The 12,248-nt window shown below is 51.1% G+C and overlaps 1 protein-coding gene across 1 annotated transcript in view; it reads right to left on the reverse strand.

The window, feature by feature from the left end:
* Positions 1 to 12,248, reverse strand: part of LOC106610613 (serine/threonine-protein kinase WNK4) — a 129,207-nt gene that overhangs the window by 29,789 nt on the left and 87,170 nt on the right. Inside the window, 6 exon segments of the mRNA XM_045697380.1 lie at positions 745 to 861; positions 1,319 to 1,454; positions 9,426 to 9,505; positions 9,661 to 9,842; positions 10,310 to 10,456; positions 10,459 to 10,726. Coding sequence (XP_045553336.1) covers positions 745 to 861; positions 1,319 to 1,454; positions 9,426 to 9,505; positions 9,661 to 9,842; positions 10,310 to 10,456; positions 10,459 to 10,726 — 930 coding nt within the window.

The raw sequence follows: 12,248 nt of genomic DNA on the forward strand, positions 1-12,248 counted from the left end.
CCATGGCAAGAAGCCTGTAGCGATGATCCATGGCCCGGAGCCTGTAGCGATGATCCATGGCCCGGAGCCTGTAGGGATGATCCATGGCACGGAGCCTCCAGTGATAATCCATGGCCCGGAGCCTGTAGGGATAATCCATGGTGAGAAGCCTGTAGGGATAATCCATGCCCTGGAGCCTGTAGGGATAATCCATGCCCCGGAGCCTGTAATCCATGCCCCGGAACCTTTGGGGGAGGGGGGTTACTGTCACGCCCTGACCTGAGAGAGACGGTTTATTTCTCTATTTTGTTAGGTCAGGGTGTGGGGTGGGCATTCTATGTTTTGTATTTCTTTGTTTTGGGCCGAGTATGGTTCCTAATCAGAGGCAGCTGTCTATCGTTGTCTCTGATTAGGAATCATACTTAGGCAGCCTTTTCTCACCAGTGTTTGTGGGTAGTTGTTTTCTGTTTCGTATTCGTTACCTGACGGAACTGTTGGCTTTTCGTTTTGTTTCTTTTGTTCTAGTGTTTCATTGTTTAATAAATAATCATGAACACGTACCACGCTGCGCTTTGGTTCCCTCTCTACGACAGCCGTTACACCTATAGTATGTAGGTCTATTATTTGGAGATCAGTGAAGGGCCAATGGTCGACTGAGTAGACTAGGTCTGCGTCCCAAATGGTGTACCCTATTTCCTATTTAGGGCCCTGGTCAAAAGTAGTGAACTACATAGGGAATAGGGAACCCTAGAGGTGACCACTAACCATGACAGCTGCGATGTCCTCTGGGTTGTCTCCGTCCAGGTCGAACTTGAAAGTAACCATCTTGTCATTGTGAGTCTGCAGCTGACATTCCACCACCCGGTCGTCTTTGTCAGAGAGCTGCACATAGAGACACCATCTATCAGGGTAACTCTGTTTATGTTCTGTAGACTAAAGAAACACTGGGGAAGCAGCAGAACGTCTGTATGTAGAACGTGTGTATGCAGGATGTGTGTATGCAGGACGTGTGTATGCAGGATGTAGTCATAGTCATAGTTTTGATGTCTTAACTATTATTCTACAATGTAGAAAATAGTAAAAATAAAGAAAAACCCTTGAATGAGTCAGTGTGTCCGAAATTTTGACTGGTACTGTATATATCTAAAAAAAAAGTGCTGCTGCTAAATGAATATATGGGAAACTGCAAAGTAGGCATCCCAAATGGTACCCCATTAGCATTATATTCCCCCACTATATAGGGAATATGGTGCTCTTGGGACAGGCCCTAATTGTGGGCTTGACAATCAGTTGAACAGAATAGTCTTGCTTGATTGATTGATTCATTGATTTGTTTTACCCCAGTGATGCGCAGTCTTGAACGGGCTCTCCTCCGGAACAGCTTGCCAGCCGTGCGCCTGGCAGCAGTCTTGCCACTCCTCTCTGATAGGCCCTCGTAGCCATCACTCAAACCCAAGGTCACGTCGGAGGCGTAGCTGTGAAGATGATTGGCGTGTTAGTAAATTTGTCATTACCGCTGTAAAACCACTGGTGCATTTTATGTTGCAGTCATTTATGAGTTAATAACCATGCAATGAGGATGAAATAGAAATAACCACACGTCAAAATAGGAAACAGAGCTAGACCTGTTTATTAGGTACACTCCCCGTTCACGAAAATGAATCAATCAATCAAATGTATTTATAAAGCCCTTTTTACATCAGCCGATGTCACAAATCGCTTCTACAAACATTGAGTCACGTGGCTGTGGCTTGCTATATAAAGCAGGCAGACAGGCATCGAGGCATTTAGTTACTGTTCCATTGAACGTTAGAATGGGCAAAACGAGTTACCTAAGCAACTTTGAGTTTGCTATGATTGTCAGTCCCAGGCACGCCAGATCCAGTATCTCAGAAACGGCCGCACTCCTGGGCTTTTCACGCACTACAGTGTCTAGGGTTTACCAAGAATGGTGCTATCTACTCCCGCTCTTCCCCTCCGACGTTCGACGTTGCCGGTATACTAAGCACCGGTCCTAGATCCATCGTTACACACCTGGCATCCATCATTACGCGCACCTGCAGATCATTATGATACTCACCTGGACTCCATTACCTTCCTGATTATCTCCCCTTTATCTGTCACTCCCTTGGGTTCCTTCCTCAGTCGGTATTGTTCCTGTGTTCATGCATTGTCGCCACTGTTATGGTGTCTCGTTTTATGTTTGTTGTTTTATTAAACGTTTCACCTGCACCTGCTTCTCGACTCACAGCGTCTCCGTTACAGGCGCGACAAACAAAAAACATCCAGTCAGTGGCAGTCCTGTGGGTGAAAACAGCTCATTGATGAGAGAGGTGGAAGGAGAATGGCAAGAATTGTGGAAGCAGGCGGATCACAAACAGGCGGGTCACAAACAGACAAATAACGGCACAGTACGATAGTATCGTGCAGAATGGCATCTTGGAGCGCACAACAGGTTGATTCTTGTCATAGAATAGCTATTGCAGCAGACGGCCACACATGTTCCAGGAAAAACATTTGCTGGAACATGACAGCGAGTTCAGTGTACTTAAGTGGCCTGCGCAGGCCCCAGACCTCAACCCAATAGAACATATTTGGGATGAGATGGAACGGACTGTTCACAGCATGAACGTAACGTTGTCCAAACTGCAGCAAATGTGCGATGCCATCGCGTCAGCATGGACCAACATCCCTGTGGAACATTGTAGAATGCCCTGAAGAATTCAGGCTGTTCTGGAGGCAAATGGGGGACCAACCCAGTGTTAGATGGGTGTACCTAATAAACTGGCCAGTGAGTGTATATGCCAAATAAAGCCTAATGTGAGGATATAGTAAACGTTAGTGTGCTGTAATATGGGACACATCTCTGAAAGAAAACAATACAGTCATAAGAAAGGAACAACAAATCCATGTGTTCAATTCAGCAGTGGAGCATTTATGTAATGAAAACGTGTTACACAGCCTGGGAGAACATGCAGTAAAAAGCTTCATGGTTAGCTAATTGAGTCCCCTGGGTCTCTTAGAGCCGTGGTCCCTGATTTATCCCTCCAGCCATCCACTACTCCTCTGAGGCCATCAAACATTTACAGACAGACGCTCTACTGGTTAGAAGATTCCACTGTGCTTTCTAACCATTTTCTAAAATTGGAATAACTTTTGGGTAACTTCAGTTCACAGCGGATAAAACTTGAACAAGGTATTCCCTAGACAGAATGGGCACCAGATGACAACACACACGTAAAGGACCTCACGCTACTTGCTTAGCGAGTACCACTTCCTCCTGATTTGGATCCCACCAAGGCTCGAACCCAGGACCTCTGCCTTGCTACCAGTCGTACCACGCGAAAAGCTTGCTATTCAGAGGCGCAAGTGGGGACACTTCAAGCTGAGGACACTTCAAGCTGAGGAGTAAGTTTCACACATCCCCATGTGCTACACATGCCGGAGCATACACAGCCGCACAGACGCACAAAAACCAGCCCCACCCCATTCTAGGCTCCCCTACAGAGAAGAAAGCTGTTCTCCTCACATACCGCTTCATGAAAACACAGTTACCAGAAACATCTGATACGAAAGTAAAACAGAAACATCAGAGTCCATTGTGCTTCAATAAATAAACTAGAGAGAGGCTGTTGTTTCCCTCAGCTGGAGAGAGAGAGAGGCTGTTGTTTCCCTCAGCTGGAGAGAGAGAGAGGATGTTGTTTCCCTCAGCTGGAGAGAGAGAGAGGCTGTTGTTTCCCTCAGCTGGAGAGAGAGCGAGAGAGAGGTTGTTGTTTCCCTCAGCCGGAGAGAGAGACTGGCTGCTGTTTCCCTCAGCTGGAGAGAGACGAGCTGCTGTTTCCCTCAGCTGGAGAGAGGGGCTGTTTTGTCCAATGGCTGGAAATAGGGGCTGTTGTGTCCATCAGCTGGAGCGAGACAGGCTGTTGTTTCCCTCAGCTGGAGAGAGACAGGCTGTGTTTCTATCAGCTGGAGAGAGAAAGAGAGAGAGGGTGTTGTGTCCCTCAGCTGGAGAGAGGGGCTGTTGTGTCCATCAGCTGGAGAGAGGGGCTGTTGTGTCCATCAGCTGGAGAGAAGAGATGTTTCAATCAGCTGGAAAAAGGGTCTCTTGTGTCCATCAGCTGGAGAGAGACAGGCTGTTGTGTCCCTCAGCTGGAGAGAGACGGGCTGCTGTTTCCCTCAGCTGGAGAGAGACGGGCTGCTGTTTCCCTCAGCTGGAGAGAGGGGCTGTTGTATCCATCAGCTGGAGCGAGACAGGCTGTTGTTTCCCTCAGCTGGAGAGAGACAGGCTGTGTTTCTATCAGCTGGAGAGAGAAAGAGAGAGAGGGTGTTGTGTCCCTCAGCTGGAGAGAGGGGCTGTTGTGTCCATCAGCTGGAGAGAGGGGCTGTTGTGTCCATCAGCTGGAGAGAAGAGATGTTTCAATCAGCTGGAAAAAGGGTCTCTTGTGTCCATCAGCTGGAGAGAGACAGGCTGTTGTGTCCCTCAGCTGGAGAGAGACGGGCTGCTGTTTCCCTCAGCTGGAGAGAGACGGGCTGCTGTTTCCCTCAGCTGGAGAGAGGGGCTGTTGTATCCATCAGCTGGAGCGAGACAGGCAGTTGTTTCCCTCAGCTGGAGAGAGACGGGCTGCTGTTTCCATCAGCTGGAGAGAGACGGGCTGCTGTTTCCCTCAGCTGGAGAGAGATGGGCTGCTGTTTCCCTCAGCTGAAGAGAAGAGATGATTCCATCAGCTGGAAAGAGGGGCTCTTGTGTCCCTCAGCTGGAGAGAGACGGGCCGCTGTTTCCCTCAGTAGGAGAGAGAAGGGCTGTTGTTTCCCTCAGCTGGAGAGAGGGGCCGTTGTTTCCCTCAGCTGGAGAGAGGAGCTGTAGTGTCCATCAGCTGGAGAGAGACAGAATGTCGTTTCCCTCAGCTGGAGAGAGACGGGCTGTCGTTTCCCTCACCTGGAGAGAGAGGAGCGGTCATTTCCCTCAGCTGGAGAGAGACAGGCAGTTGTTTCCCTCAGCTAGAGAGAGGGGCTGTTGTTCCCTCAGCTGTAGAGATGGAGGGGATGTTGTTTCCCTCAGCTGGAGAGAGTGGCTGTTGTGTCCATCATCTGGAGAGAGGGGCTGTTGTGTCCATCAGCTGGAGAGATGGGCTGTCATTTCCCTCAGCTGGAGAGAGAGACGGGCTGCTGTTTCCCTCAGCTGGAGAGAGAGACAGGCTGTTGTTTCCCTCAGCTGAGAGAGGGCCGTTGTTTCCTTCAGCTTGAGAGAGGAGCTGTAGTGTCCATCAGCTGGAGAGAGACAGATTGTCATTTCCCTCAGCTGGAGAGAGACAGAATGTCGTTTCCCTCTGCTGAAGAGAGACAGGCTGTTGTTTCCCTCAGCTGGAGAGAGAGGGGCAGTCGTTTCCCTCAGCTGGAAAGAGAGGGGCGGTTGTGTCCCTCTGCTGGAGAGAGGGGCTCTTGTTTCCCTCTGCTGGAGAGAGGGGCTGTTGTTTCCCTCAGCTGGAGAGAGAGGCTGTTATTTCCATCAGCTGAAGAGAGAGGCTGTTGTTTCCATCAGCTGAAGAGATGTGTCCATCAACTGGAAAGAGGGGATCATGTGTCCATCAGTTGGAGAGAGACAGGCTGTTGTTTTCCTCAGCTGGAGAGAGGGCTGATGTTTCTATCAGCTGAAGAGAAGAGATGTTTCCATCACCTGGAAAGAGAGGTTGTCCTGTCCCTCAGCTGGAGAGAGACAGATTGTCATTTCCCTCAGCTGGAGAGAGACAGAATGTCGTTTCCCTCTGCTGAAGAGAGACAGGCTGTTGTTTCCCTCAGCTGGAGAGAGAGGGGCAGTCGTTTCCCTCAGCTGGAAAGAGAGGGGCGGTTGTGTCCCTCTGCTGGAGAGAGGGGCTGTTGTTTCCCTCTGCTGGAGAGAGACAGGCTGTTGTTTTCCTCAGCTGGAGAGAGGGCTGATGTTTCTATCAGCTGAAGAGAAGAGATGTTTCCATCACCTGGAAAGAGGGGTTGTCATGTCCCTCAGCTGGAGAGAGAGATGGGCTGTCGTTTCCCTCAGGTGGGGAGAGAGGGGCGGTCGTTTCCCTCAGGTGGGGAGAGAGGGGCGGTCATTTCCCTCAGCTGGAGAGAGAGGGGCGGTCGTTTCCCTCAGCTGGAAAGAGAGGGGCGGTTGTGTCCCTCTGCTGGAGAGAGGGGCTGTTGTTTCCCTCAGCTGGAAAGAGAGGGGCTTCATTTCCCTCAGCTGGAGAAAGAGACAGGCTGTTGTTTCCCTCAGCTGAGAGAGGGCCGTTGTTTCCTTCAGCTTGAGAGAGGAGCTGTAGTGTCGATCAGCTGGAGAGAGACTGGCTGTCGTTTCCCTCAGCTGGAGAGAGAGAGGGGCTGATGTTTCCCTCAGCTGGAGAGAGATATGGGCTGTTGTTTCCCTCAGCTGGAGAGAGGGGCTGTTGTGTCACTCAGATGGAGAGATGGGCTTTTGTGTCCCTCAGCTGGAGAGATGGGCTTTTGTGTCCCTCAGCTGGAGAGAGTGGCTGTTGTGTCCATCATCTGGAGAGAGGGGCTGTTGTGTCCATCAGCTGGAGAGATGGGCTGTCATTTCCCTCAGCTGGAGAGAGAGACGGGCTGCTGTTTCCCTCAGCTGGAGTGAGAGACAGGCTGTTGTTTCCCTCAGCTGAGAGAGGGCCGTTGTTTCCTTCAGCTTGAGAGAGGAGCTGTAGTGTCGATCAGCTGAAGAGAGACTGGCTGTCGTTTCCCTCAGCTGGAGAGAGAGACGGGTTGTTGTTTCCCTCAGCTGGAGAGAGAGACGGGTTGTTGTTTCCCTCAGCTGGAGAGAGAGACCGGCTGTTGTTTCCCTCAGCTGGAGAGAGAGAGGGGCTGATGTTTCCCTCAGCTGGAGAGCGAGAGGGGCTGTTGTTTCCCTCAGCTGGAGAGAGGGGCTGTTGTTTCCCTCAGCTGGAGAGAGGGGCTGTTGTGTCACTCAGATGGAGAGAGGGGCTGTTGTGTCCCTCAGCTGGAGAGATGGGCTTTTGTGTCCCTCAGCTGGAGAGAGTGGCTGTTGTGTCCATCATCTGGAGAGAGGGGCTGTTGTGTCCATCAGCTGGAGCGAGACAGGCTGTTGTTTCCCTAAGCTGAGAGAGGGCCGTTGTTTCCTTCAGCTGGAGAGAGGAGCTGTAGTGTCGATCTGCTGGAGAGAGACAGGCTGTCGTTTCCCTCAGTTGGAGAGAGACAGGCTGTCGTTTCCCTCAGCTGGAAATAGGGGCTGTCATTTCCCTCAGCTGGAGAGAGAGGGGGGGTCGTTTCCCTCGGCTGAAGAGAGAGAGAGGCTGTTGTTTCCATCAGCTGGAGAGAGGAGCCGTTGTTTCCCTCAGCTGGAGAGAGGAGCTGTAGTGTCCATCAGCTGGAGAGAGACAGATTGTCATTTCCCTCAGCTGGAGAGAGACAGGCTGTTGTTTCCCTCAGCTGGAGAGAGAGGGACGGTCGTTTCCCTCAGCTGGAAAGAGAGGGGCGGTTGTGTCCCTCTGCTGGAGAGAGGGGCTGTTGTTCCCTCAGCTGGAGAGAGAGGCTGTTATTTCCATCAGCTGAAGAGAGAGGCTGTTGTTTCCATCAGCTGAAGAGATGTGTCCATCAACTGGAAAGAGGGGATCATGTGTCCATCAGTTGGAGAGAGACAGGCTGTTGTTTTCCTCAGCTGGAGAGAGGGCTGATGTTTCTATCAGCTGAAGAGAAGAGATGTTTCCATCACCTGGAAAGAGGGGTTGTCATGTCCCTCAGCTGGAGAGAGAGATGGGCTGTCGTTTCCCTCAGGTGGGGAGAGAGGGGCGGTCGTTTCCCTCAGCTGGAGAGAGAGGGGCGGTCATTTCCCTCAGCTGGAGAGAGAGGGGCGGTCGTTTCCCTCAGCTGGAAAGAGAGGGGCGGTTGTGTCCCTCTGCTGGAGAGAGGGGCTGTTGTTTCCCTCAGCTGGAAAGAGAGGGGCTTCATTTCCCTCAGCTGGAGAAAGAGGGGCTGTCGTTTCCCTCAGCTGGAGCTAGACAGGATGTTGTTTCCCTCAGCTGGAGAGAGACAGAATGTTGTTTCCCTCAGCTGGAGAGAGACAGAATGTCGTTTCCCTCAGCTGGAAAGAGGGATGGTCGTTTCCCTCAGATGGAGAGAGAGGAGCGGTCATTTCCCTCAGCTGGAGAGAGAGAGGCGGTCGTTTCCCTCAACTGGAGAGAGTGGGGTGGTCGTTTCCCTCGGCTGGAGAGAGAGGGGCTGTCGTTTCCCTCGGCTGGGAGAGAGGGGCTGTCGTTTCCCTCGGCTGGAGAGAGAGGGAAGGACGTTTCCCTCAGCTGGAGAGAGGGGGGCAGTCGTTTCCCTCAGTTAGAAAGAGACAGGCTGTTGTTTCTATCAGCTGGTGAGAGAGAGAGAGAGAGAGAGAGAGAGAGAGAGAGAGAGAGAGAGAGAGAGAGAGAGAGAGAGAGAGAGAGAGAGAGAGAGAGAGAGAGAGAGAGAGAGGGTGTTGTGTCCCTCAGCGGGAGAGAGGGGCTGTCGTTTCCCTCGGCTGGAGAGAGAGGGGCTGTTGTTTCCCTCAGCTGGAGAGAGAGGGAAGGACGTTTCCCTCAGCTGGAGAGAGGGGGGCAGTCGTTTCCCTCAGTTAGAAAGAGACAGGCTGTTGTTTCTATCAGCTGGTGAGAGAGAGAGAGAGAGAGAGAGAGAGAGAGAGAGAGAGAGAGAGAGAGAGAGAGAGAGAGAGAGAGAGAGAGAGAGAGAGAGAGAGAGAGAGAGAGAGAGGGTGTTGTGTCCCTCAGCGGGAGAGAGGGGTTGTTGTTTCCCTCAGCTGGATAGAGGGGCTGTTGTTTCCCTCAGCTAGAGAGAGAGGGGCTTAATTTCCCTCAGCTGGAGAAAGAGGGGCTGTCGTTTCCCTCAGCTGGAGTGAGACAGGCTGTTGCTTCCCTCAGGTGGAGATAGGGGGCGGTCGTTTCCCTCAGCTGGAGAGAGGGGCTGTCGTTTCCCTCGGCTGGGAGAGAGAGGGGCTGTCGTTTCCCTCGGCTGGGAGAGAGAGGGGCTGTCGTTTCCCTCGGCTGGGAGAGAGAGGGGCTGTCGTTTCCCTTAGCTAGAGAGAGGGGCTGTTAAGAACCTCAGGTCAATCTGCTGTTTGGACACAGATGTGTACGGAGGCGTATGAAGCGTAGAGGTTAGATGGTCCAGTAGGAACTTGGCAACTGGCGGTCTGTTTATCTCAGATTCCACTGCTGTTGGAAGTAGATCAGCATTGACTGACCCTGTGCCTCTCAACGTGTGTGTGTGTGTGTGTGTGTGTGTGTGTGTGTGTGTGTGTGTGTGTGTGTGTGTGTGTCTGTGCATGCATTTGTGTGTTTGTGTGTGTGTGTGGGTATTTGTGTGTCTGGAGGTGATGGGAAAGGCAAGAGATGTATTTCTTTTTCTAGCAAAAATGGACAATAAAGTATCTATTCTAGGGAAGAGGCTGAGGAATGTACCTGTCCACAGGTGAGTTGAAGCCGCTGGTAGAGTGTTCTCCAGAGTGGCCATGCTCCATATTACCCAATACTGCAATACTCTACGAACAGGACAAGGGAGAGGGAACAGTCAGGAAGAGGGAACAGACACATAGTGTATTATGGTAATTCAAAAATACAATTTTATTAATGTACAGTTCAGGTAGAGTTACTAGTCATCATCATAGCTAGCTAGCTATTTGTCCCATGAACACACCGAGGGGAAGCGGAGGGCTGGGATGGAGTGGTGCTGAGGGTGTCTGTTGAGGGCGGTAGTCCCAGTCCCAGTGTTTTGGGTCAGGGTGGGAGGGGTCAGGGTTGACCAGTTGAGGCTGACCGCTATCTCCAGGGGATCCTGGAGGCCAGAGGAGCTGAGATAGCCGTCTGTCTCGCAGTCAGCTGTTACAACAAACACATCTGACATCAGCCATGAGCATGTGACTGACCAGGCATGAGATATCAGCCATGAGCATGTGACTGACCAGGCATGAGACATCAGCCATGAGCATGTGACTCACTGACTGACTGACACAGACGCACTCACACAAAGGATTGCATGCACGCACGCATGCACTCACACACCCACACAGTCACGCACACACTCACTCACACACACACATGCATACACACAACTGGTGAGGTACACTGTTAGACCAGGGACTGAATAATTAAGTTATCCTCCTTTCTTTCAGGGCCTCCCACATGTACATCTAGTCAGGGCCATTCAGCACTACAACAGTTATGAAACCAACAGTTATGAAAGCAATGAGCCCTGGTCAAAAGTAGTGCACTATATAGGGACTAGGGTTCCATTCGGGACAGAGCCACAGCCCAAATTAGCTAAAGGTTAAGTTAAGTGTTCTCACAGTTGGCCGAGGAGCAGCTGGTGTGGTGGACCTGGAAGTGCTGGTGCTGGTCTGCCTCTGGTTCCTCAGGTTCATGGATGAAGCTGGCATTGATGCCCGAGTCCAGAGAGCTGTTGACGGGGGACAGGGCGGGGGTCAGCGGGTTCAGGGGGGGGGGTGATCCTGGCTCTGGGCCGGGGTGGGGGCGTGGACGCCTATGGTGCTCTGATGGGGCTTTGATGGAGACATGTTGATTTTCAGGGAGGGCGGCTGCAGTGCAGGCTTGGGCTCCTTCTCAATGGCCTCCTCCTCTTCCTGCTTCTTCTTCTCTGCGAGGCGGCGTAGTTTGTCACGCTGCCGCTTGATGATGTTGACGCGGTCCCGAATGGCCTTGGCCACAAGCTTGAAGTCGGCCTCGCACACAAAGCCCAGCACTACCTGAGAGAAGGGACGTAGCAGAGTCAGGACTTAATACTGATACAAACAGGGAACACATCACGGTCCATGAACTACCACTGTCTGTGTAAATAATAATGCATAGAGGTCTGATGTACTTCCTGACCGTGCTGTTCTGTACTGTACAGATGTAGGATCTTAATTTCAGCCAGTTTGCTACAGCAGGAAAATAATCCTACAGCAACAGGAAATGTGAATTGATAAATTGATTTGCATTTTAATGAGGGAAATAAGTATTTGACCCCTCTGCAAAACATGACTTAGTACTTGGTGGCAAAACCCTTGTTGGCAATCACAGAGTTCAGACGTTTCTTGTAGTTGGCCACCAGGTTTCCACACATCTCAGGAGGGATTTTGTCCCACTCCTCTTTGCAGATCTTCTGCAAGTCATTAAGGTTTTGAGGTTGACGTTTGGCAACTCGAACCTTCAGCTCCCTCCACAGATTTTCTATGGGATTAAGATCTGGAGACTGGCTAGGCCACTCCAGGACCTTAATGTGCTTCTTCTTGAGCCACTCCTTTGTTGCCTTGGCCGTGTGTTTTAGGTCATTGTCATGCTGGAATACCCATCCACGACCCATTTTCAATGGCTGAGGGAAGGAGGTTCTCACCCAAGATTTGACGGTACATGGCCCCGTCCATCGTCCCTTTGATGCAGGGAAGTTGTCCTGTCCCCTTAGCAGAAAAACACCCCCAAAGCATAATGTTTCCACCTCCATGTTTGACGGTGGGGATGGTGTTCTTGCGGTCATAGGCAGCATTCCTCCTCCTCCAAACATGGAGAGTTGAGTTGATGCCAAAGAGCTCCATTTTGGTCTCATCTGACCACAACACTTTCACCCAGTTGTCCTCTGAATCATTCAGATGTTCATTGGCAAACTTCAGACTGGCATGTATATGTGCTTTCCTGAGCAGGGGGACCTTGCGGGCGCTGCAGGATTTCAGTCCTTCACGGTGTAGTGTGTTACCAATTGTTTTCTTGGTGACTATGGTCCCAGCTGCCTTGAGATCATTGATAAGATCCTCCCGTGTAGTTCTGGGCTGATTCCTCACCGTTCTCATGATCATTGCAACTCCACGAGGTGAGATCTTGCATAGAGCCCCAGGCCGAGGGAGATTGACAGTTCTTTTGTGTTTCTTCCATTTGCGAATAATCGCACCAACTGTTGTCACCTTCTCACCAAGCTGCTTGGCAATGGTCTTGTAGCCCATTCCAGCCTTGTGTAGGTCTACAATCTGGTCCCTGGCATCCTTGGAGAGCTCTTTGGTCTTGGCCATGGTGGAGAGTTTGGAATCTGATTGATTGATTGCTTCTGTGGACAGGTGTCTTTTATACAGGTAACAAACTGAGATTAGGAGCACTCCCTTTAAGAGTGTGCTCCTAATCTCAGCTCGTTACCTGTATAAAAGACACCTGGGAGCCAGAAATCTTTCTGATTGAGGGGGGGTCAAATACTTATTTCCCTCATTAAAATGCAAATCAATTTATAACATTTTTGACATG

The sequence above is a fragment of the Salmo salar genome, chromosome ssa01, assembly GCF_905237065.1.
Source record: "Salmo salar chromosome ssa01, Ssal_v3.1, whole genome shotgun sequence".
Classification (NCBI taxonomy): domain Eukaryota; kingdom Metazoa; phylum Chordata; class Actinopteri; order Salmoniformes; family Salmonidae; genus Salmo; species Salmo salar.